This window comes from Lepidochelys kempii, chromosome 2 (assembly GCF_965140285.1).
Source record: "Lepidochelys kempii isolate rLepKem1 chromosome 2, rLepKem1.hap1, whole genome shotgun sequence".
Taxonomy (NCBI): Eukaryota; Metazoa; Chordata; order Testudines; family Cheloniidae; genus Lepidochelys; species Lepidochelys kempii.
In genome coordinates, this window is record NC_136381.1 from 138,304,433 (window position 1) to 138,326,721 (window position 22,289).

At 41.4% G+C, this 22,289-nt stretch overlaps 1 protein-coding gene across 7 annotated transcripts in view; it reads right to left on the reverse strand.

The window, feature by feature from the left end:
- Positions 1 to 22,289, reverse strand: part of TRIO (trio Rho guanine nucleotide exchange factor) — a 403,258-nt gene that overhangs the window by 126,252 nt on the left and 254,717 nt on the right. For all 7 annotated transcript variants that reach the window (XM_073332315.2, XM_073332317.2, XM_073332318.2 and 4 more), the window contains 10 exons: positions 19,411 to 19,533; positions 17,649 to 17,843; positions 17,404 to 17,519; positions 16,583 to 16,649; positions 15,710 to 15,819; positions 13,606 to 13,675; positions 13,000 to 13,089; positions 8,592 to 8,684; positions 5,085 to 5,196; positions 2,589 to 2,779 (listed from right to left, as the gene is read on the reverse strand). In XM_073332315.2, coding sequence (XP_073188416.1) covers positions 2,589 to 2,779; positions 5,085 to 5,196; positions 8,592 to 8,684; positions 13,000 to 13,089; positions 13,606 to 13,675; positions 15,710 to 15,819; positions 16,583 to 16,649; positions 17,404 to 17,519; positions 17,649 to 17,843; positions 19,411 to 19,533 — 1,167 coding nt within the window. The remainder of the gene's footprint in view (positions 1 to 2,588; positions 2,780 to 5,084; positions 5,197 to 8,591; positions 8,685 to 12,999; positions 13,090 to 13,605; positions 13,676 to 15,709; positions 15,820 to 16,582; positions 16,650 to 17,403; positions 17,520 to 17,648; positions 17,844 to 19,410; positions 19,534 to 22,289) is intronic.

The window sequence follows — 22,289 nt, forward strand, 5'->3', positions numbered from 1 at the left end:
TATTACTGGGGGGTGAGGGTGGTGGGTTTGCTCTCTTTCTTCAACTTAATCCCCAGAGTATTATCTTGACAATATCCTCATTAGATCTGGTTAGAAAATGCCACCATGGAAAATTACAACAGTAAAAGATTTTTGTCAAAAATTTCCAGGGAAAATATCATCTCTGTCTAAATACCTGAAATACAAAATAATCAGCTTTCAGCAGAAAATTTTTTGATTTTTCTATGAAAATTCAACATTTTCCATGGAAAGGAAACACGATGTAAAAAGTTTTCCACAGAACGCTGGGATTTTTGACAAAACCAATATAAACAGAAAATTTTCCACAAACCCTAATCCTAGCTCTGCCTTGAAGATTACCATTTCCACAAGCACACAGAAATGTTTCCCTCTCATAGGTTAATAATGGCAAAGACCAGATGGGCTATGATGTGGGATTGCGCAGCAGGAAGACGATACGCTGTCTACTCCTAGCAAGTATGAAAAATCTGGCAGCAGCACCGATGCACCCAGGTATAAACTCTTAACACATCTGTACAAGACAGTTAATTTCACATAGAAAGTGCTGCCATTTCACAGGGAAGCTGACAGAACAGTATTTATATGCATAGCTTTTAAGATTGAAACAAGCAGAAGTTGTTGGAGAACTCGGAGCTCTATCATACAACCCTGTTCTCTGACTCCAAACTCTTATTACATTTACATTTTCAAACTGTTCCTCCCGTGATATCTTGAAGTTTTTTTTTTTTAAATTTACTCGATGCATTCTATTTCTGATATCAGGCAGGACTGCGGCAGAGCAACACGAACTCCAGCTTACGATCTTTCCTCGGCACAGTGCAACATGAGAACATCAACACTGGACTGGAAGCAGAGCTCTGGGATTGTTTTAGACGTTAGTATTAATGACGAATGCCATTTTGTTTCCTAACTTTCATTACTGACATTTAGCTGGGTCAGAAGTTGACTTCATGCAGTTCAATGGGTTAATACACCAGCTTCTCATCCCTAGAAACTTCAAATCAAACCACGGTTCAGATCACAAAAGAAAGAGTTTGGTTGTCTCAGTAGGAGGTCCTACAGATTGCGATGACTGGCAGTCTGAGTCCTCAGGATATTCTGAAGCCCGGGGTGACCTTTTTTTGTTTTTGGTGGGTCACAAGTGAGGCACAATGCCAGTTTTTGGTACATGTAAGGAAGCAGCTTTCACAGTGTTTTCCCAGCAACCACTGTGGCTCTAAGAGCTACCAGCAGAAGCTGGGAACTGAAATGACAAGCTTGCAAGGGACAGAGTTTATTTTTTAGTACTTGTCCTACACGTGGCTCTTCCTCCCAGGTAAAGTCTTAGCAGCTGAGATCTCCTGAGGTGCTCAAACTAATGACTTCCCGGGGTCAGCTTCATGTGGGCAACAAAGTAGGCTGTGCTCAGTGAGGGAATTTGTTACCACCCTGACTTCAACGCTGATGTTTAGGTCATGTTGTAGTTATTCTCCCAATCTCTTCCAGAGGGAAGGATTAGCAGGTGAGTGGGGCTGATCGGAGTGTGGCATAGATAGGGTAGGAACTGATAGAATACTTCTTACTTTTTGAACCATGGTCTGCATTATTGGTTTAGACTAGGGTTGCCAAAGAAAGTGAGTTACTTATCTACCTTATGCTCCGTTTAAAAATCCCAGTCTCAGTTTTGTAAGCTTTATAAATCTGGCCAAAGCATTTTTAGAAATTAAAACAGTGATTTATGTTTCCATCCTTCCAACAGACCATAAACAGAACTATCTGGAGCCAATAAAATATTTGTTTGCAGGCAGGGTTCAAAAGGCCCTGTAAGAACAGAACATACACTGAAGCTATTACACTGAACCCTCGCTATAGCCCGCATTGCTATAGCGCGGTCGTGGTGATGGATCCCAAATTTAAATATTTAAATTGGGATCCAGGGCAACGCGTTCCCCGCGTTAACGTGGGACCGTGCATGGATCCTGAACCCTGGGCTATCGCAAGGGTCCGGTGTACTGCAGAGTTGTGTGTTCTACAAAAACCACTGCAAGCTTTTCAGGACAGGTAGACTCTTCTTTTATCTTTGTAGAGCTTACCAGGAGATCTGGGTGCTATTGTAACTGCAATGGTTAACAGTTATAAATACTACTTCTAATAATTCTGTGTCAGCAAAATCCTTTAAAAAAAGAACTCATTTAGTCTTATAAAAATGCATCCTACATAACAACCATCTGTACAATGGATACATACAAAACTGTTATAGACTGAACTAACCTAAAATTCACTTTCACCTCCACAGGTTCCATGAGGACTAATAACTTCTCCATTTCAACACACCCTTCTTCGCAGAAGCACGGCAAGAGAGTAAGCCTAACTGCTTACCTTAAAAGGCCAATGATCCAACACTATCAAGCATTTTTCTTTTGGAGCGGGGGGACGCTTGCTGAAAGCTAAAGTTTCATATATGTTCCAAAGTCATGTTTAAGTCATTTGAATACACCTGCTTAAAACTTTTGGTTACATTTGGATAAGAATTCTTTAATTTTTCTGGACACGATCTTGTCGATCTTCTGCTGTTTTCGCATACTTACAAACAGTTTGCTCTTGTATATGTACTTGCTCCTCCCACTTGAGTCCTTCACCTCTTTACTGAAGACCAAGGACATCTCAAAAAGGAAGAGATGCCTCTCACGACCCTTTCGGATTAAAGTTTTGGGGTCCCAAACTTGGAAGGATTCCTGAAGGATGAGCTCTCCCTGAGATTCAATATTCTCATCAAATCCTGCAAACAGGCAAAGATAGACAAGGTCAAGCTGAAAAGTAGCAGTGAGAACACTAAAAACATAGCATGCTTTATCAAATCATTCCTTCACTGCTCTGTTTTCAAATACATTTAGTACTTTTAATAAAGAGGGTTCCGGGAGGTGGTATTCCAATCCCAGTTGGTTTAGGGTATGCTTTACAGTTCAAAACCAAATCATTACTCAAGTTTATGTTTCGATTCAACAGCTGAAAAGTCTTGTGAACTACTCTGGTAAGATTCTGGCTCCAAATGACATGTCTCCAAAATCAGCTTCTCATGTACATCCCCCATCATGAAATTAAACTTTTCTTACAAGGTTTCTGCCACCTTAGGCTGAAGTCTTACAAAACTATTTTGTCTTGTGAGGGTTTGGACTCATCTAAAGCCAAATGAGATTTTAACCTCATGCGACAGGACAACAGGTGTCGATTTTAAATTAGCAAATACAAATTTGCATATTCTTTCCCCAAAAAGCCCAACTAGATTTATTTGAACTATAATTCTAGGGAACAGATGGACCTGAGCCGCATATTCTAGTTGGGATCCACACCTCCTCAGATTTTAGGGTACTTACTATGAGCACCATCAGACTCATCTCTCTTTCAAAAGAGAGGAATGTAATTTGAAGAAAGACTTCTGGCCTTCAAACACCAGTTTCCTTCTAAACTAATTTACTTTTACTCACTATAAATTGGCAAGCACAATTTAACCAGTGCATTTCTCAGTCTAGACAAATGGCATCTTTTATTTTCTTAATAAAAGAAGTTCAGTAACTGCTATAGAAAGAATACAGACCTCCGAAATCTCTCACAGGTCGCAGCAGAAGTTGTAGTAAAGTCCCCTCGCCATCATTTAAAGGTGAATTTACATTTACTCTATATTTAAGTGTAAAACATTATGTAACAAAGCGGCACATAAATGGGGCCTGACTACCATGACAATATAAAACAATTTACGTAGAGAAATACGTAGAGAGTATCTTAGAGAAGTTGGATTAGGATGTTCATTTAGGAGTCTCGAGACATAAAAGGAAATGTGTTCACTCATGAGATTCATCTACCATGGAATGACTCATAACTATGCACATATGCTTTGTGACAGAAATATTAGAATATTCTGTAGAGTCAGCCTATGTGCATTTAGTGGTAAAGGATGAACATTAATGCTTTTCAGCATTCAAGCTCACATTGCATGGGACTTTGGGACTGATCCTGCAAACTTTCATTCACTTTAGTAGTTCCATAAGAATATGGAGGGGTGGGGAAAATTTTCAAAAGTGACATTTAGGAGCACGTCCCACTGAAAGTCAATGCATGATATGCTCTAAGTCATTCAGGAGATTTTGGAAATCCCATCTGAAGTGTTTTCAGTTTCCTATCACAGGGCCCAACCCTGCAGTCACAATAGTCTCAAAGAAAATGTAAATATTAGCCAACACATCTGTGATAAATCCTTTATATGCAACTTAAATTTCCTGTGGTCACGCTTTTATCTCTATTTGTGATGGGTTGCTTTGCAAAACAGATCTTCCATCAAAGTTCTCAAGTATATGGGGGATCTTTTTATGCAATACATGATCATGTACAGACTATGAAATGGTTTTGGGTCAAATGTCAATTATAAGCATATGTAAGCACTTGAATCCAAACTTAAATGCCTGCTATATTCTGCATGTACATGATTGTTCTTTTCTGGCTATGTCTCAGACTAAATTGGTTTATGTTGCCTTTTTTTTTTTTTTTTTAAACTGCCAAAAGACGTACTGTTTTTGAACCGAAAGTCAGTTATGGAACAGACAGCATACAGATGTGAAAGCAATGACCTTCCTGGAGATTATTACTTGATACATAGACCAGAACCACCTCTGGTGGATTTACATACTTTTTTGAAATTTCTTCAGACAAAAAAAGTTATAATACTGGATGAGAAATGCAGCTGAGATTATTTAGCTCTATGTGCGTTCCCTGAGAATAGAACTGAATCAAATGTTTCAACTGTAAGTAAGCTGTAAACAGCTGTATGTCGAGATGTAAGAACATCCTTTTTTTAATCAGATATATTACTATAGTTTTTTGTCATCTGCTACCTCATAGTTTTATAAAAAGAAATCATCCAAATAATTCCATTTCAAAAAGATGAAAGCATATCAATGTCATTAGAAAGCGAGAGCAACTCTAAACAAAATTTCCACTTTTCCCTCAGATCTCTCTGACTTCAGCGAATATTTTAATATGTAGTTACAGAAATTATTACACAAGTGTACGTTGGCAAGTTTTAGTTCTACCTTCCAGCATGCTGAGGTGCATGGCATCATTGGCTCGCTTTGGCACACTAAGCATCACCTCCAGACCATCTTTAATCTCGCCTTTACCTTCTTCACAGCAAGTGAGCAGCTCCTGCAGAAGATCAACGGGTCATTATTAGAACACCATCTGTTTCTACAATACAACAAAACGAAAACAGTGGCATTTGCTCTGGTGACCAAAGGCCCTGTCCTGCCAGCTGCCCTTCAGCTCCTCTCAGACTGCAAGTGGCAGTGTAGCACATACTCTATACTTCACAAGATCAGACCCTGAAGGGGTAGCAAGAGATTCTATTTGATTTGTTAACCATCCATATGTTTTAAAGTAAGCTGATCCAAATATTAATCGGTTTTTAAAACTGAAAGTGTTAAAGAAAGAAGCTTTTGATAAAGTGATTAAATTTTTAAATGTCCAGTGTTCAATAAAATGTTAGTATACACTTGCAAATCTCCCAAAAGTTATAGATTTGCTTGAATATATACATGACATACTGGTCAAAGAGATGTCCTTAAGCACTAGTAGGATGCCACAATCCTGCATTCCGATTTAACAGTATATATCCTTGTGCCCATGTGCAATCCCACTTGACTTTAGCATAAAACTGTATGGCTCCACATTACTTGACTCTAAGGCAGGACTTCCTTAGAGTCAGACATTCTTGTGCCACACTGCTGCAGCATCTAAACAACACAGGTATAAGACTCATCTTTCCTTAGCTAAAGAGGCATATATGCCCCCTCAGGTATCCAAGCGGGGCTCCACATTCACTACAGCATGTTTCTAGAACTTCTTTTCTCTTTAAAAAATAAAACGGTCTTATTGCTCATTCTTAGCCTATTTTTGCTACTTCATTTTTTTTAAAGAACGGTCAACACAATAAATGTAAGAAACTAGAGTAAAAACAGACTTCAGAGTTACGTGGCGTTAGTACTAAAAGCTGAAGATACTTCAAGAACTTTCCAGACATAGCTTCTGAAAGAGACAAATTAAAGCAACCTGCCAGAATCTGGGGAAGTGACCGAGCCCTCTGAAATTTCAACTGCCACTAATCTGTTGGCTCGCTCTACTCTTCCTAGTTGCTTTTATTTATGCTCTTTCACATCTGCCACGTCTCCTTCCTTTGCCTTTTTTTCTCTTTAAAATGCTGTTTTAATCCCTTACTTCACTGTGCAGGTGGCAGCAAACAACAGTGTGTTAGAAGACTGCTCTCTGAAGCATATAATCAGGATGCTTCACTTTGCTGATGTCTGCACAGTGGAACAGAATGAAATGGCAGGGGAGAGGCAAAATTTAAATAAACTGTATAGAGAGTGGTGCAGAGGTAAAACAAACTAACAGCAGATGATGCATGAATAATCGGAAACACAAAATAAACTTAATGTTCTCAGTTGGATACTTTCCTTAAAACTGTCAGCCCTAATGTTTTCCAGCCTTCCTTCAGTACATCATCCCACATCATGAAGTCCGAAGATAGGCCAAAATGTATGCCACAGCCTTGATTTACAACCCCAACTGATTTCAGGCACAGGGAGGGGGTCTGGATTAAGAACTCTGCATCTCCACCCACTCCTGTGTATTTGGTACTGGTCGCTTCCAAAAGTGAAAGGAGCCTATTTTCTAATTCTGGTCCAGATACAGGCAAAATCTCATGAACACAGTCAATCCAGGCACTCTGGCCAGTCCAGATGAAAGACAGCGTCCAGTTGTTTTTTGGATTCTGCCACTTTAGGCTAAAATTTCATGAGAAAAGCTTGGCATGTTTGACCCCATCAAATCTGATTTCAAACAGCAATAACCCTAGGCTGGACTCTAACTCAGAGTTTGTCTTCACTACCGGGGTAAGTCAATCTGAATTATGCTACTCCAGCTACCTGAACAACATAACTGAAGTCGATGCTTTCACTGCTCTGCGTCGATGGGAGACGCTCTCCAGTCCACTTCCCTTACTTCTGAGTCAACCAGAGAGTACTCTGCCGTCAATTTAGTGGGTCTTCGCTAGACCCATTAAATCGACACCTGCTCCATTGATTGCAGCAGCGTGGATCTCCTCATAGTGAAAACCAGCCCTCAAACTTAACTTCAAGCCTGACCCAGCTCGCAACACTGCGAATGTATTCCCTAACTAGGTAAGAAACAACTATACGTGGCGAGTGTCATTTAGTCCTAACTTTCAATTTGTTTTTATTTTTATTTCTTCTCCTGGGGATATGGGCTGGTCCACATTTTCTTCCCCCTCTAGCCTCTCACAGTGTCCCACAATGCACCAACACCCTTTAAGCTACAGGTAACTGAACAGAAATATGGAGGATGTCAATGCCACTAGGGGGATGAAGTGGCTGATTGTGAGTAGTGAGGCATATTCTACTCATACAGTTACTGCTTTGTGACTCACTGGGGTCATGAAACTAGGCTTCCTTGTCAGTGCACATCACCAATCAACTCAGACACCAGGCTGCCCCACAACTTTTTTATTAATCCATAATTTTGGCAATGTTTATATTTAAAATTAAGTTTTGAAACTGACAGCTGACACTTTCTAAACACACATCTGTTTGGATCAATATTGTAAATTAAATAATTAACAGGTTTATGGATTTATTCATTAATTTTTTTCACTGGCAGAGGACAGGGAGGATTTCACATTCAATATAAAAAGAGATGTAGTTTCCACCCGTTGTGACCTGAAATGGCCAAGCTATTAAACATTCAAAAAGAACAATAAGGAATATTTTATCAGTACACAGGCTGGCAATCAAATCAAAGTGCAATTTTAGCTAAACATAGAAAAAGTTAATATCTAATTTTGAACTTGTTAAGCACACAAAACCCAGAATACCCTAGAATATTTTAAAACTGCAAATACAGTACATTGCCCAAGTCTCATAATCACTGCCCTGGAATCCAAAGTCTTCTCTCTCCATTGTCAAACGCTTCTTTTGCTGAATTGTAAGCTCAAATTTACCCACATCCTGTAGTAGTAATAGTTGTCTATTTGTGTTTTAGTATTTGCAACGTCGTTGTCTAGATAATTTTATACAGTATTAGATAAAAATCCATAGCCCTGTGGTTTTCCAGACACTCGTAATAGTATATTAAGCAATTAAAAAATATTAATAGAGCTAGAGGCTTATGAGACTTCATTCTAGTAGCTATTTCAACATTATCATTCACAAACTCTTGGGATGGACATTAGCTGCTCATTTTTTAACTGGAAAAAGTATTTTTAAAATTAAGAGTAGGATAACTAGGGCAAGTGTATAGGTGTCATATTTGATTTACAGGTGTCTGAATAGAAAATTGCTTATTTAGGACAATTTTTTCATTTTTAAGCAGTTTCTTACAGAAGATGTTACTGCAGTTCCTGAGGCTCAGTGAAAAGCTGCAGCATCAGACCTTACGCAAGTAATAGTCCTATTGACTGTGATGGGGTTTTTGCCTGTATGAGAACTGCAGGATCAGACATCCTACAACTTTAAAGTGATACCTACCTTTAAGAGAAGCTGATATTTTGTTATTCTCTGGACAGGTTTGATAAGGTAAGAGGAGATGGAGTTGGCCAATCCATGCCGCTGTTGTATTTCCTGTATTGAACAATGATGAATTTGAGTGTCATGTGTATTAACGATAGTAGGTTAGCCAGCTACAAGTGTGATAATTGATACAATACCTGTCCTTTCCATTGTAATGAGCAAAGAAAAAAGGACGGTATGGCAAGATTTTCAAACCAAAGCATATTATGTTTTGAGTCCATCTGCTCCCCTTCCAGACAAACATTCTTTTAATTTCTTGGCCAACTCTCATCAAGCTTTTAAAAATGACCTGCATCTGAACAGCAAAGACTCTGGATCTGAAACGCTGAGTTTTTAGGCATTTTAGCTTTGATAATTATTTCCTAAGTTGCTTTGGGTAAACAGGGAAATGCTTTTGGCTGTGATGATATTGTCTGGCAATAGCCAACGCCCATTTGGGAACAGATTTCACACTGTGCTTTGCTAGTTTAAAGTGTACCCAACTCAGGGAAACATGTTTCATTAACTGCTGCTACAAGGCCAGCAGAGGGAGCAAGAAGTGTAATTTACTGACAACTTACCAAAAGAGAAAGAGCTCAGCAATAGTAGGCAAGATTTTTAAGAAGAAAGCTGAGTATTTACATGGAGGACTTTCTTCCAGTATACTATAACAGTTATAAAAGTAAGCTAATTAAGAACCTCAAACACTGAATGTTTGACTGATTGGTTGTGTCAATTTGGCACAAAACTTTAATACAGTTTACACCCACAGGGCAGTTGTACTCATTTTTAAGTAACAAATTATCTATTGAATCCATGAGTTGTAAGACCATGATCGTAATGGAGTCACACACACAGCATGGAGGTACAGACTGTGTACTAAATATGAAGTCAAGTATATTTTTAGTTTGAAGCTGAAACGCTAGATTTCTTTAATAGACTCAGAAGCATAAGGTACTGTTTTTAAGGAAATCTTAGGTTTGAGGTGTTAAACAGTTGCAAACAGCATCCCCCTATAATATACAATGCAGTCTTAGCTTCTACATATACTTAGCTATGAATGTTACATGCATGTTGTTGTGCTCATATATGTACCAAGTGTGCATTCATTTGCATACACACACTTTTTACATCAACATTAGTTGCCTAATTACACATTACGTAGGATTATTTGGTTCTCTCTGACTAGTTTTCTCTCCCAACACAGCTCTTCATTTTCATGTAGTAGAAATGCAGCATGTGGAAGTCCAACGTGATGGGTCTTTAAAACATTCATACTGTTTGGTGGCATTAGTGAAAGTTATTTGGCATACAGTTCAGATACCTGTAAAGATTTTTTTAGAGGTGATTAAATCACAAGCCCCTTTTTTCTCCTCTTTGCACAAACAGTTCTTCCCAGTATCCATTTCACTAGTGATGGCTCAGAGTACATACTTAGGAGGGAGCACCATAATTGGCATTTAAATACAAATGCACTCTTTAACCAAGGGCACATTTGGAAAGGGAATCTTAGTCCTCTATTGTGGCAACTATGAGTCCTCAATGAAGTTCGGTGCTCAAAGTCCAGAAGCAGTTGCTGCCTTTATGCCCTTGTCTCAAGTGGACATCACATATACCTTGTAAGGAACTTCCATATAAAAGCAAGTTGTGCCATAATTAGATTAGCAGCTGTGACGGGGTGATAAACCCCTCATTGGACGGGAGGGAAGTTAAGGTGCAGCTCTGGGCTAAGAGTTGGTTGCTTATGTTAGCAACAAGAAGGTGGTCAGGGAAAGTGAGGGACCCCTACTGAATGGGGGAGGCAACCTAGTGACAGATGATGTGGAAAAAGCTGAAGTACTCAATGCTTTTTTTGCCTCGGTCTTCACAGACAAGGTCAGCTCCCAGACTGCTGCACTGGGCAGCCCAGTATGGAGAGGAGGTGAGCAGCCCTCAATGGTGAAAGAACAGGTTAGGGACTATTTAAAAAAGCTGGACATGCACAAGTCCATGGGCCTGGTTCTAATGCATCCGAGGGTGCTGAGGGAGTTGGTTGATGTAATTGCAGAGCCATTGGCCATTATCTTTGAAAATTCCCCTGGACTACTGGAAAAAGACAAATATAGTGCCCATCTTTAAAAAAGGGAAGAAGGAGAACTACAGACTGGTCACAGCCTCACCTCAGTCCCTGGAAAAGTCATGGAGCAGGTTCTCAAGAAATCCATTTTGAAGAGGAGAGGAAGGTGATCAGGAACAGTCAACATGGATTCCCCAAGGGCACGTCATACTTGACCAACCTGATTGCCTTCTAGGATGAGATAACTGCCTCTGTAGATATGGGGAAAGCAGTGGACGCGATATAGCTTGACTTTAGCAAAGCTTTTGATATGGTCTCCCACAGTATTCTTGCCAGCAAGTTAAAAAAGTATGGATTGGATGAATGGATTATAAAGTGGATAGAAAGCCGACTAGATCGTCGGGCTCAATGAGCAGTGATCAACAGCTCAATGTCTAGTTGGCAGCCAGTATCAAGCAGAGTGCCCTAGGGGGTCGGTCCTGGGACCAGTTTTGTTCAACATCTTGATGACGGGATGGATTTCACAATCAGCAAGTTCACAGATGACACTAAACTGGGAGATCGATATGCTGGAGGGTAGGGATAGGGTCCAGAATGACTTAGACAAATTGGAGGATTGGGCCAAAAGAAATTTGATGAGATTCAACAAGAACAAGTGCAGAGTCCTGCACTTAGGATGGAAGAATCCCATGCACTGCTTACAGGCTGAGGATCGACTGGCTATGAGGCAGTTCTGCAGAAAAGGACCTGGGGATTACAGTGGACAAGAAGCTGGTTATGAGTCATCAGTGTGCCCTTGTTGCCAAGAAGGCTAATGGCATTTTGGGCTGTATGAATAGGAGCATTGCCAGAAGATCGAGGGATGTGATCATTCCCCTCTGTTCAGCATTGCTGAGGCCTCATCTGGAGTACTGTGTCTAGTTTTGGGCCCCATACTAAAAGAAGGATGTGGAAAAATTGGAGAGAGTCCAGTGGAGGGCAATGGAAATGATTAGGGGCTGGGGCGCATGACTTATGAGGAAAGGCTGAGGGAACTGGGATTGTTTAGTCTGAAGAAGAGTGAGGGGGCATTTGATAGCAGCCTTCAACTACCTGAAGGGGGGTTCCAACGAGGATGAAGCTCAGCTGCTCTCAGCGGTGGCAGATGACAGAAAAAGAAGCAATGGTCTCAAGTTGCAGTGGGGGAGGTCTAGGTTGGATATTAGGAAAACCTATTTCACTAGGAAGGTGGTGAAGCACTGAAGTGGGTTACCTAGGGAGGTGGTGGAATCTCCATCCTTAGAGGTTTTTAAGTCCCGTCTTGACAAAGTCCTGGCTCGGATGATTTAGTTGTGGTTGATCCTGCTTTGAGCAGGGGGTTGGACTAGATGACTTCCTGAGGTCTCTTCCAACCCTAATCTTCTATGATTCTAAGAAGGCAGGAGGACCTGAGCTGAGTCCACACCGAACCAGGAAGTGGAGGAGCCACAGCACCCAGCAACTGAAGCAGGGCTGGAAACTCAGAAGGTGATGTTTCCCAGGGATGGGCGGTGGCTGGATGGGGTGCATGCCAAGGTAGAAAGTGACCCAGGGAAGTCAACTTGGGGCAGACATCAGATGCCGACAGGTGTGCAGCCAAACCAGCCTCAAAGGGCCCTGGGTTGGAACCTGGTGTAGGGGGAAGGACCTGGTTTCCCTACCCCACTCTACCCTGTATCCACTAAGAGGAGCTGCTGCCCTGAGAACTGTATGCATTCAATGGAGATGCGTGAACCACACCCACTAGGTGCAACGGCTACCGTAGATGCTAACCAATAGGCAGGAGACCCTTTCCCCCTGATTACAGTAGCTTTGAACAGTACATTGAAAAGAAATATAAGCAGGTTACTGTTAATATACATTTTTATGCTGCTAGTCCAAGATTTTAGTCTTGATTCAGTGCAATCAAACTGAACCAAATTCATCGTTGTTAGAATATGCAGCATCTGTCTCTAAAACTGTAGTTTTATATGTGAGTTTTAGTTGCTAAAATCTGTTTGCATTTCAAAACAGATATTCAACCATTGCTATGTTTCCAATTCCTTTGATAGGTAATAGCGACTGTTTAAAATTATATTTTAATTGATTTTTAGGGGACTAAAATAGCAATAAAACACTATATATTAGACACCAGAGACATAAAAGTTCTTCGATTTAACTGACATTGTGTTGTAGGATTATTAATTATGGAGAGTTTATCTGGTGTTACTAGTCGATGTCCAATTTCTTAGGCATTCCAATGTAATTAGAACTGCATGATTAATAACAACCCATCCATATTTTTAATATATATACAAAGAGTCTGGTACTTACATCAAAATATGCTCCTGCATGCTCCAATATCAGCTGAGTAGAATCTGGCTTATTTTTACAATATGTAACATACATTTGAAACTTGTCTGCCTGCAGAACAAAATGCAAATTTAAACAGCTTACGAAACAGCATTTCCACTGCCTGAAACCAGACAAACTACAGGGGAGTCTTTTCCAATTCAACCCAACATTGTGAGAAAATACACAACCTAATTAGAGCCCTGGGCAGATACAAAATTTGTATCCACATCCAATCCAGGATCCGCAAACATGGTCAGTGGATATCCACAGATTTGCAGGGCTCTAAACATATTACAATCAAAATAATAAAAAGGAATGAGAAAGTTGATTTATAGTTAAGTGAGCTATATTCTGCCTCAAGTGTATGCACGCAACTCAAACTGATTTCAGTGGGAGCCATGTTCTTGCATTTGTTGGCAGACATTGGCTTTTTAATTCAAGTCAATAGTTTGTTTACTCCAAGAGGAAAAAAAGTACTTCTACAAATCCACTAATTAAGAAAAAGACTACACAAAACGAAAGTCTCCATCTCCTTCTGCTCTCGATTTCCTTTGTTACTTCTAACACCAACCAGGATTTCATTACCCAAGTTACGAAGCAGTGCCCAACATCTTCTGGTAATTGTTCGTATTTCTCCAGCTCCTTTAGGAATATGCTACGGGTAGAGAAAAACAGAACACCATTAAAAGGAACATGGCATGTTTTCATTAGGGCAGCTAACATTTATTTAGAGTTTAAGCAGATATATTGTTAGAGGATCTTCATACCAACAGCATGGTCTGACAACTGGATCAAGATACTATGAATGGATGAGAATCTGGGGTGCCAGGACCCTATAAATACCACATCTCAAACAACACAGATTTTAAATAGTTGGTGATAAATACTGTTGTATTGACTTTTCTTTTACTGCTACTATTACCTACTCACTGTAGTAACTGTTGCTGTTCCCTTCAGAAAGGGGCTAATTGGTGTCCTCTCACCTAAGCCCCACGAATGGTTTAATTTTTAAAATGTCAGTAAAAAATAGAAAAAGAGATGGAGGCCAGCCCCAGCAATAAAAGCCTTCCCCCCCCACCCCTAAAAAAGCCAATCAATGAAGGGAAAAAAACCTCCATTATCTATACCCATAATAAATTATTTATGAAGTTATTTAAGGGCAGCAACAGGTGCATACAAAGTAATCAACAAGTGGCTTTCTTTGCAAGCCTATTCCTTTCACAGCTAAAGTAATTTGTTATTGATCTAAGCTCCTGGTATGAATTTTATTAAGTCTGAGATTTTTCACTACTGATGCGGCATACTGCATACTGCTATTGTACCTCGTGGATCATTAGAGAATATAGCTGTTGTGAATCCCTCAGATAATATACAAAATGGTAGCTCTGCTAGACATTATTATTATTATTTCTATTACAACAGCATGTAAAAGCACCCATCAGGGTCTGGATGGTGATAAGCCAGGCAACAGACAAACACACAGGCTTACATGGTCTGTCACTCAAAAAGATTTCAATCGAACTTAATATGAGATGCAGTAAGTGCATGTAACAAACAACAGGAAAACGTGACTAAGGCTAGCTAAACATAATGCTTCTGAATCATTAAGAGTTAAAAAAAAGGTATACTGAACAAGTGTCCATATCAAACTCCTTGTAACCAGTGCTAATGCAATCCTTTTTGGCAATTTTCACAGTAGGGCCAAGGAACAACAGAAAAAGAGACTGAACTACCCCCTCCCACTAGCAGTGGTTTCTAAAAGTCAGAAATGAGCCCACTGGCAGGTGAACATGATGAACCTGACACAACCACTGCCAGTGCTAAGTAAAATCAGTGGTGCCCATCTCTTCAAGGCAATCAACCAGTCTAGAACTTTACTTAAGCGTTCAAATTGCTTCTTAAAAAATTCAAGATTAGTAGACATATCTGGGACAGAGAAGGTCATTTTAAATGGAATTATATAGCTATTTACTGAAAAATGCTACAATGGAAGCAAGTAATTCAACAATGGGGGAGACACTTTAGCTACTGCTGTGGCAAAACGTCCTTTATTCATTTATATTGTGATACAGGAGGGCCAGGGAGCAATGGTAGAATGGTTGAGGGGAAATATATAAGCCCTAGGCTAATTAAGGCGTAGTTCCCTGTAGACTAGGGAGGGTTGCTACAGGTTAATTGGAGCACCTGTGGTCAATTAAACCCTGTCAGGAACCAAATAAAACTCACTGCTTCAGGCAGTCAGAGGAGGAGGAGGAAGGAGAGAGGACTGGAGCTTGGAGATGTGTTGAGAGTTTTGGAAGACCTGAACACTGAAATAAGGGAGACCCTGCCCCAGCAGTACAGGGAGACTCCCTTCCCCGCAGCATCTCAGGACCGAGGGTAACCCCATCTAAGGGGGACGAGGGTAAGAAACCCGCAGAGATTGAGAGGGGCTGGGACTCAGAGTGAAGAGCAGACCCCTCCCCTGCTTCCCTCCTCTACCACCTTCCCGGGCTAGTTGCAGGGCCCTTGGCACCCAAGAGCAGGGGCAAGGGGTGACATCTTAGCCTCTCTCCAAGAAAAGCTCAGGACCCACCATATAAACATCGGCCATCTTGCCACAATATACACAATATTCTGACTGGGAAATACCTGAAGTGATCACTTAATCTTTACTAGTAAACATAGGCATGGAAGCTAAGTTACTCACTTATTATGGAACTCATAGATTTCCTGCATGTTTCCAAAGATAATGTGTTCTTTGTTTACAATACCAGGTGGGATCTCCTCAACGCCACTGGTCATTTCCCACAGATACGTCTGACCAGAAGGAAAAAGGCACATGAAAAGCAATCAAGTTTCCAAACAGTTGCAGTTTCTGACATTTGTAAGTAAACATTTTCAAAGGGAGAAGTGCAGGAAAGTACAACTTATAATTGATTTTGGGGTATGGAGCTTTACACACTGTGCAGCTTCAAGAAAGTCAAGGCCTGAAAGTGACAATCAAATGTGCTCCTTGAGACTTAATCTTTTCAAATATGCAATATTCCTGACAACAAACAGTGCTTCAGGGTATTATACCAAGGTCATGTTTGGATTCCAGAAGTTTTCATTTTGTGTAATAGCTACTGCTGAGCATTACTTGCTCGAGTTTAACAATTACTGGGCACTTTTCCATGGAACCTCTCTGAATTTCTATTCAAAGAGAGTCAGCCAGTCCTGAAACAAGTGATAAACACAATGAAAGAATTAACAAAGGCTCATCTCTGCTACTAACAAAACAAACTGACCAAAAACCCAACAGAAGTGGATAGTCAGTTCTGAGACCATTAAAATGTTTTCTATTGAGCAAAGAGCAATAAAGTATTGTAAATAAAAATGAGCAAAAATAAAGCACATGGGATAAATTCTCCATTGGCTGACACCTGGTGCAATTATGTTGACACCAGCAAGTTAGCAGGAGGCAAAAATTAGCACAGAATTTGGCCCTGTGATGATAAACTAACAACACTTGGTTGCTAAAGAAATGCAGAAGCAAAATGATATACATAATGAAACCTTGTCCCATAAAATATACACTTACATCCATACATTCCCGGAGGTCTCTTACATAAGCCTTTTCTGTCTGAATTAGCTCAGCCATAATGAACCTTAAAAATGACAAAAGAATGAAAGATCAAATCGCAGCCTGCTAGAGCACAGGATAATGCTTTTCCACTAACCAGAATATGCTCTCTCCATTGCAATGAACTTACTCTATTTCCAATATTACAAGAAAAGCATATAAGAGATTAATTAGCATCAGAAGGACTTTTTGTTGGGGGAGGGGCTTCCAACACTAGCAAAGTTTACACTGGAAAAAAAAAATGGAGGGATGATGCAGCAAGGATTTTAAGACCATTAACACAGAGAGAGAGAAGAGGATCCGTTAGAAGCATGGGGCTACTATTCAACTGATTAAAAAAAGAAGAGCAATAGCTGCTACTATTCATGAGCAGGAAAAATCTCGACCTTTTATGGAGTTGTGTTACTTATTTAATATTATTTTAACAGTCGTATTTTGCAAATACTTTATCCTCACTGCTACTATTTCCCTCCTTGCCCACTTATTTTTCGTGAATTTTTCTGGATTTCTACCAATTCTTCTTCTTCTTCTTTTTTTAAAATGATCCTCATTTTAAGCTTGGTTTTGAACACTTCCTAAACCCAGATAGTGAAGAACCAAAATTGGAATAAGGCAATGAATAAGTCTGTGCAAGGCTATGGAAGGTACACTCTGGGTAGTACAGAGCTCTCCTTTGCTACATTCCTATTTAAAATGTTTTGCTAAATCTTGAAGTAAAAAAATGACAGTTGCTTCGCTAACAGTAATTTATATATTTATATCTGTAAAGACTGCATTACTCTTTCCTGCGGGCAGATTTTCGCTTTTCTTCATTAAGCTCATGAGCAGCATCTCGCAGTTTCACCTCTGATCCAGGAACACTAGCTGGGATTATATCCAGCTGCAGGCTTTTGCTCTGTATTAAGGAGAAAAGGGAAAATGGTTAAGGGAGGAGACAGGGAAAAACAATGGCCAATCAGCTACAAGGAGCTATGTTAAAGCATTTGCTTATTCGCCTATTAAAACATGCAGAAATTTCACTCACCGATTTATTTGAATCAGAAGAAATCCCCAGGGCTTTTTCTAAAGAGGTCCTATATTTCTCCATGCGCAGAGAGAAGTCTCTGTACCTCTTGTCCACGGCTGTGACACATTTTTTAATCTCTGCTGCATGGGCATGCCCTTTTTCACAAAAGCCATCAGCCAGCTGTATCAACAGCTTCACCCTCTCTTTGGTTTGCTGTGAAAAACAACAGGAAAATACTGCCAAGTAAAGTTACTGCCAAGTACCTATAATGTGAGGGCTCGTTTTGTATAATTAATTATTAAAAACAAGTGGAGGGCTGATAGAAGGTAACTGAATAAGTGTTACCTTCCATCATCTCCCTTCTAACCCACCCAAGTGTTTTTAAATACCATAATTTTTCCCAAGGAAAAGAAGATCAGCAAGTGCTGCCTGCTTCTTTATTATTTCAACAGCAGCAAAAAACCTCATGCTTTAAACCTTTGGAAATTCTCTTGACTGGAAATAGAGAATATCAGTTCTGCAAGGTAAGCTTTTAGGGCAAGGACCATGTCTTCTCAGGTGTTTCTATAGCTCCTGGCACCAAGGGTCTCTGATCCCTATTAAGGTCTTTAGGTACTACCACAATACAAACACTGGCCCTAAGCCTGCAAAGACTTATGCTCATACTTAAGGACAACGCATCCTCCTGGCAAATGGCTGCAAATGTGTAGGGAAGTTGCACTAAAATGGTACTTTAAAATGCGCACACTACCCGCTGTCTGCCACTGAAAATAACAGAGGCAGCATTGCATGGCAGAAGTTTAACATTAAGAGGGCTGGACCAAGTCTTTGGGGGGGACAGTGGGTTTGGTGTGCAGAGGCATGCTTAGTCCTTCCATATATAGAATCCTAGAATATCAGGGTTGGAAGGGACCTCAGGAGGTCATCTAGTCCAACCCCCTGCTCAAAGCAGGACCAATTCCCAATTTTTGCCCCAAATCCCTAAATGGCCCCCTCAAGGATTGAACTCACAACCCTGGGTTTAGCAGGCCAGTGCTCAAACCACTGAGCTATCCCTCCCCCCCATATAATGTGACCAGTCTCTCCTTCCTTCCTCCATGACATCCTGCATTTCCAGCTATCTTTCTTTGATCACCACTCTTTACCAGCTTGAGGCTCCATGATTTTTCCACACAGGACAGAGAGCCAAGAGGTGTAGACAAAGTACAGCTTTTTAAATGGGGAGCAGGAGAGGGAAATTAGGGAAACTAATCCCTGCTGCAGTTACTTGTGCCAGAGTTCAACAATTAATAATGAACAAAATGTCCTGTGCCTGGAATGTTAGGTTTGCACCTGTAATGCTGGGTCCCATGTGGCCACAGTGTACAGAGAAGTAAGCCTGCCACTGCCTAGAAACATTGCAGTACAATATGTTGTTCTAGGTAAGAGCCATACCTGAATGATTGAATCTTTCATCTTGTGCTATCTTCTCATTAGTAAAGTGTTCAGTATTTTGAAGCACACAAACTGGAACATAATAAGCCTTACTGCTTTTTGCTAACATAAAATAAGATTTAAGAGTTGTGTTCCAGTTAAGTTCCAGATTGATCTGAAAACCAACCAAGCTGAGGACTCGAAAGGAAGTTATCTTTCTCCATTTTTAAGCGAGGTCACCACAGTCTTGTCAACGTAGGGTAACACCAGCAATTTTGTGTTTCATTTCATGTCAAGTGGAAACAGTTAAGAGAGCCAATACAGCAAGGTGAAGCTGGCCATACACCTGCTGTTGCTCTTTATTTACCTTTGCAGTGATCTGAAATTCTTCATGTTCTTTTAAAAGCTCTTGAGTGTGATGGATACTGGAACCAGTGGAAGTATGCGTGGATAAATAAAACTCTCCATTGTCATGGATCCATTCCAAAGCCTGAATAAAACAAGAAACAATGAAGAGTAGAAAAGAAAGTAGCATACTTTTTCAATAGACACCAATTTAAGTACTCAAGATACATAAAAATACTTGCATAATAAAATTACTAGACAGACCTATATTTCATTTTTATCCCTTCTACATTTCACCTGAAACAACTATGAAATGGAGTTTATCTACCTGTAATTGGAAGTCCTTCAAGATGTGTGATCCTTATCTGTAGTCCACACATGGGCATATATGCACGCCATGCACCTGAGTCTGGAAATTCTAACAGACAGCATCAGTTGACCTGCACACATGTGGTAGATCTCCTTGTACTCCCAATCAGGGGTATAAGAGGCAGTGCGGGTTCACACCTCTCCAATTCCTCTTTTTGCCACAAATTGAACAGGATCTAAAGCAGAGGGGATGTAGGGTGGGTAGTGGAATACAGATAGGGACCACACATTTTGAAGAATTTGCAGCTACCGGTAAATAATCTCCATTTCTTTTTGAAGTGCTGGTCCCTATGTGTAGTCTACATCTGGGTGACCGATAAGCAGTGCTCAGATTGGAAGGGTGAGAGGAAACCCTCAGAAAAGATGCTTGAAGTACTGCAGTTCCTACTGTTGCGTCTGCAGCAGAGGCCTGAACGAGCACGTAATGTCTGCACGTATCTAGTACTGCAATGTCCTACAGGGATACTGTAGAGGCAGCTTGTGCCCTTGTGGAGCGTGTCCTGCTGGTGTCAGAAGGAGGCATGCAAGCTAACTGGTAACACTCGATGATACACCTGAAAACCCAAACTGAATTTCTCTGAGAGGATATTGCTTGATCTTGCAATCTTTCTACGATGGCAAGAAGTAGTCTTGGTAATTTTCTGATGGGTTTGATCCTTTGAAGGTAGAACACCAGAGCATGTCCGACATCAAGGGAATTAAGTCTTTTCTCTTAGGTAGAAAAGTGGGGTTGTGGAAAAAGGAAAGGTAAGTAGATACTTCAGTTGACATGGAATTCAGAAATAACTTTGGGGAGGAACTTAGAATGGAAATGAACGGGTATCTTTTTCCTGTGAAAAACTGTATGAGGAGGGTCTGCCATGAGAGCTCCCAACTCACCCTCCTGGCCGAAGTATTAGCAACTAAAAATGAAAGTTTTATGAACAGGTTGGACATGGAGCCAAGGGTGGAAGTGTCTGTGTCCTTGAAAGATCAGTGTGTGGAAGTATGCGTCCTTCAGTCAAGGGTGACATACCAGTCTCCCGGATCCAGGGATGGGATGATACAGGCCAGGGAAATTATGCGGAACTTTAGCTTCTTTAAGTATTTGTTGAGGTCTCGTAGCTCCAGGATGGGCCATAGACGGCCCTGGGCCTTTGGGATTAAAAAGTACCACAAATAGAACCCCTTGTTCCTGTACTCAAGAGGAACTTCTTCCACTGCACCCAGCTGCAGTAACCCTTTTATCTCCTGCACTAGGAGACTCTTGTGAGAGGGGTCCCTGAAGAGGGATGGGAAGGCAGGTGGGAAGGGGGGTTAGAAAGGAACAGGAGGGTATAACCTTGCTCCACTGTGCTGAGGACCCATCGGTCCGAGGTTATAGTGGTTCAAGCAGAGAGAAAAAGGGGAAGGTGGTTGGAGAACACTGGGACAGATGGATCTGGGGAACAGTCTTGTAGGTCACACTCAGGCGCACCCTGAAAATGACCGTTTGGCCCCTTGCTTGGTACGGGTCGAGCCCGACTGAGCGTAGGGTGGAGGCGGGTGGCTCAGATGGCACTTGTAGCCCTTGGCTCGTTTGTAGGGCTGGTCCTGCCATGGCTAGTTGCCCTGGCCCTGAGGGTGCTGCGGTTTGAACGGCTTATGTGCCGGTGCTGGGACGTAAAGACCCAGGGTTTTCAGAGTGGTGTGGGAGTCCTTGAGGCCACGCAACTTGTTGTCTGTTTGCTCCGCAAAAAGGGCTCGGCCGTCAAAGGGCAAGTCCTGCACTGACTGCTGGGCCTCGGTGGACAACCCAGAGAGGAACAACCAAGAGGCTCGCAGCATGGAGATAGCAGAAGCCATGGTTCCGGCAGCAACAGCATTGGCATCTGACGCTGCCTGGAGGGCCGCCTTGGCCGTGGTCATGCCTCATCGAGGATCACTCAGAACTCCCTCTTGGAAGCCTCAGGGAGCCACCCTTTGAACTTGGCCATGGCTTGCCACATATTAAAGTCACATCGGCCAAGGTGGGCTTGGTGGTTGGCCACTCTCAGTTGAAGGCTGGAAGACTAATAAATCTTAAACCCAAAGCGATCCTACCTCTCCGAGTCTTTATTTTGGTGTGTGGCCCTGGATTGTCCTTGCCTCTCTTTGTGGTTAACCACCTCCACCACAAGGGACTTGGGGCTGGGTGGGAGTATAAGTACTCATGCCCCTTGGTTGGCACGAAGTACTTGCTTTCAGCCCTCTGGGAGATAGGGGCCAGGGAAGAGGGGGTCTGCCACAGGGCATTAGTGATTTTGGAAACCCCTTCATGAAGGGGTAGGACCACCCTGACAGGAGCCGAGGAGGAGAGGACATCAAACAGGGAGTCCGAGGGCTCTTTCAGTTCCTCTGCCTGAAGCCCCAGGTTGGATGCAACCCTTTTCAAAAGTTCCTGGTGAGCTTTGGCGTCATCTTGAGGAAGTGGGTGAGGGGGCCCTGTGATAGCCTCCTCTGGCAACGATGAGGATGATGCTGGTGCCGCAGTGTCCTCTACTTCCATTGGTGGTCCAGCAGCTTGCTCCCCTG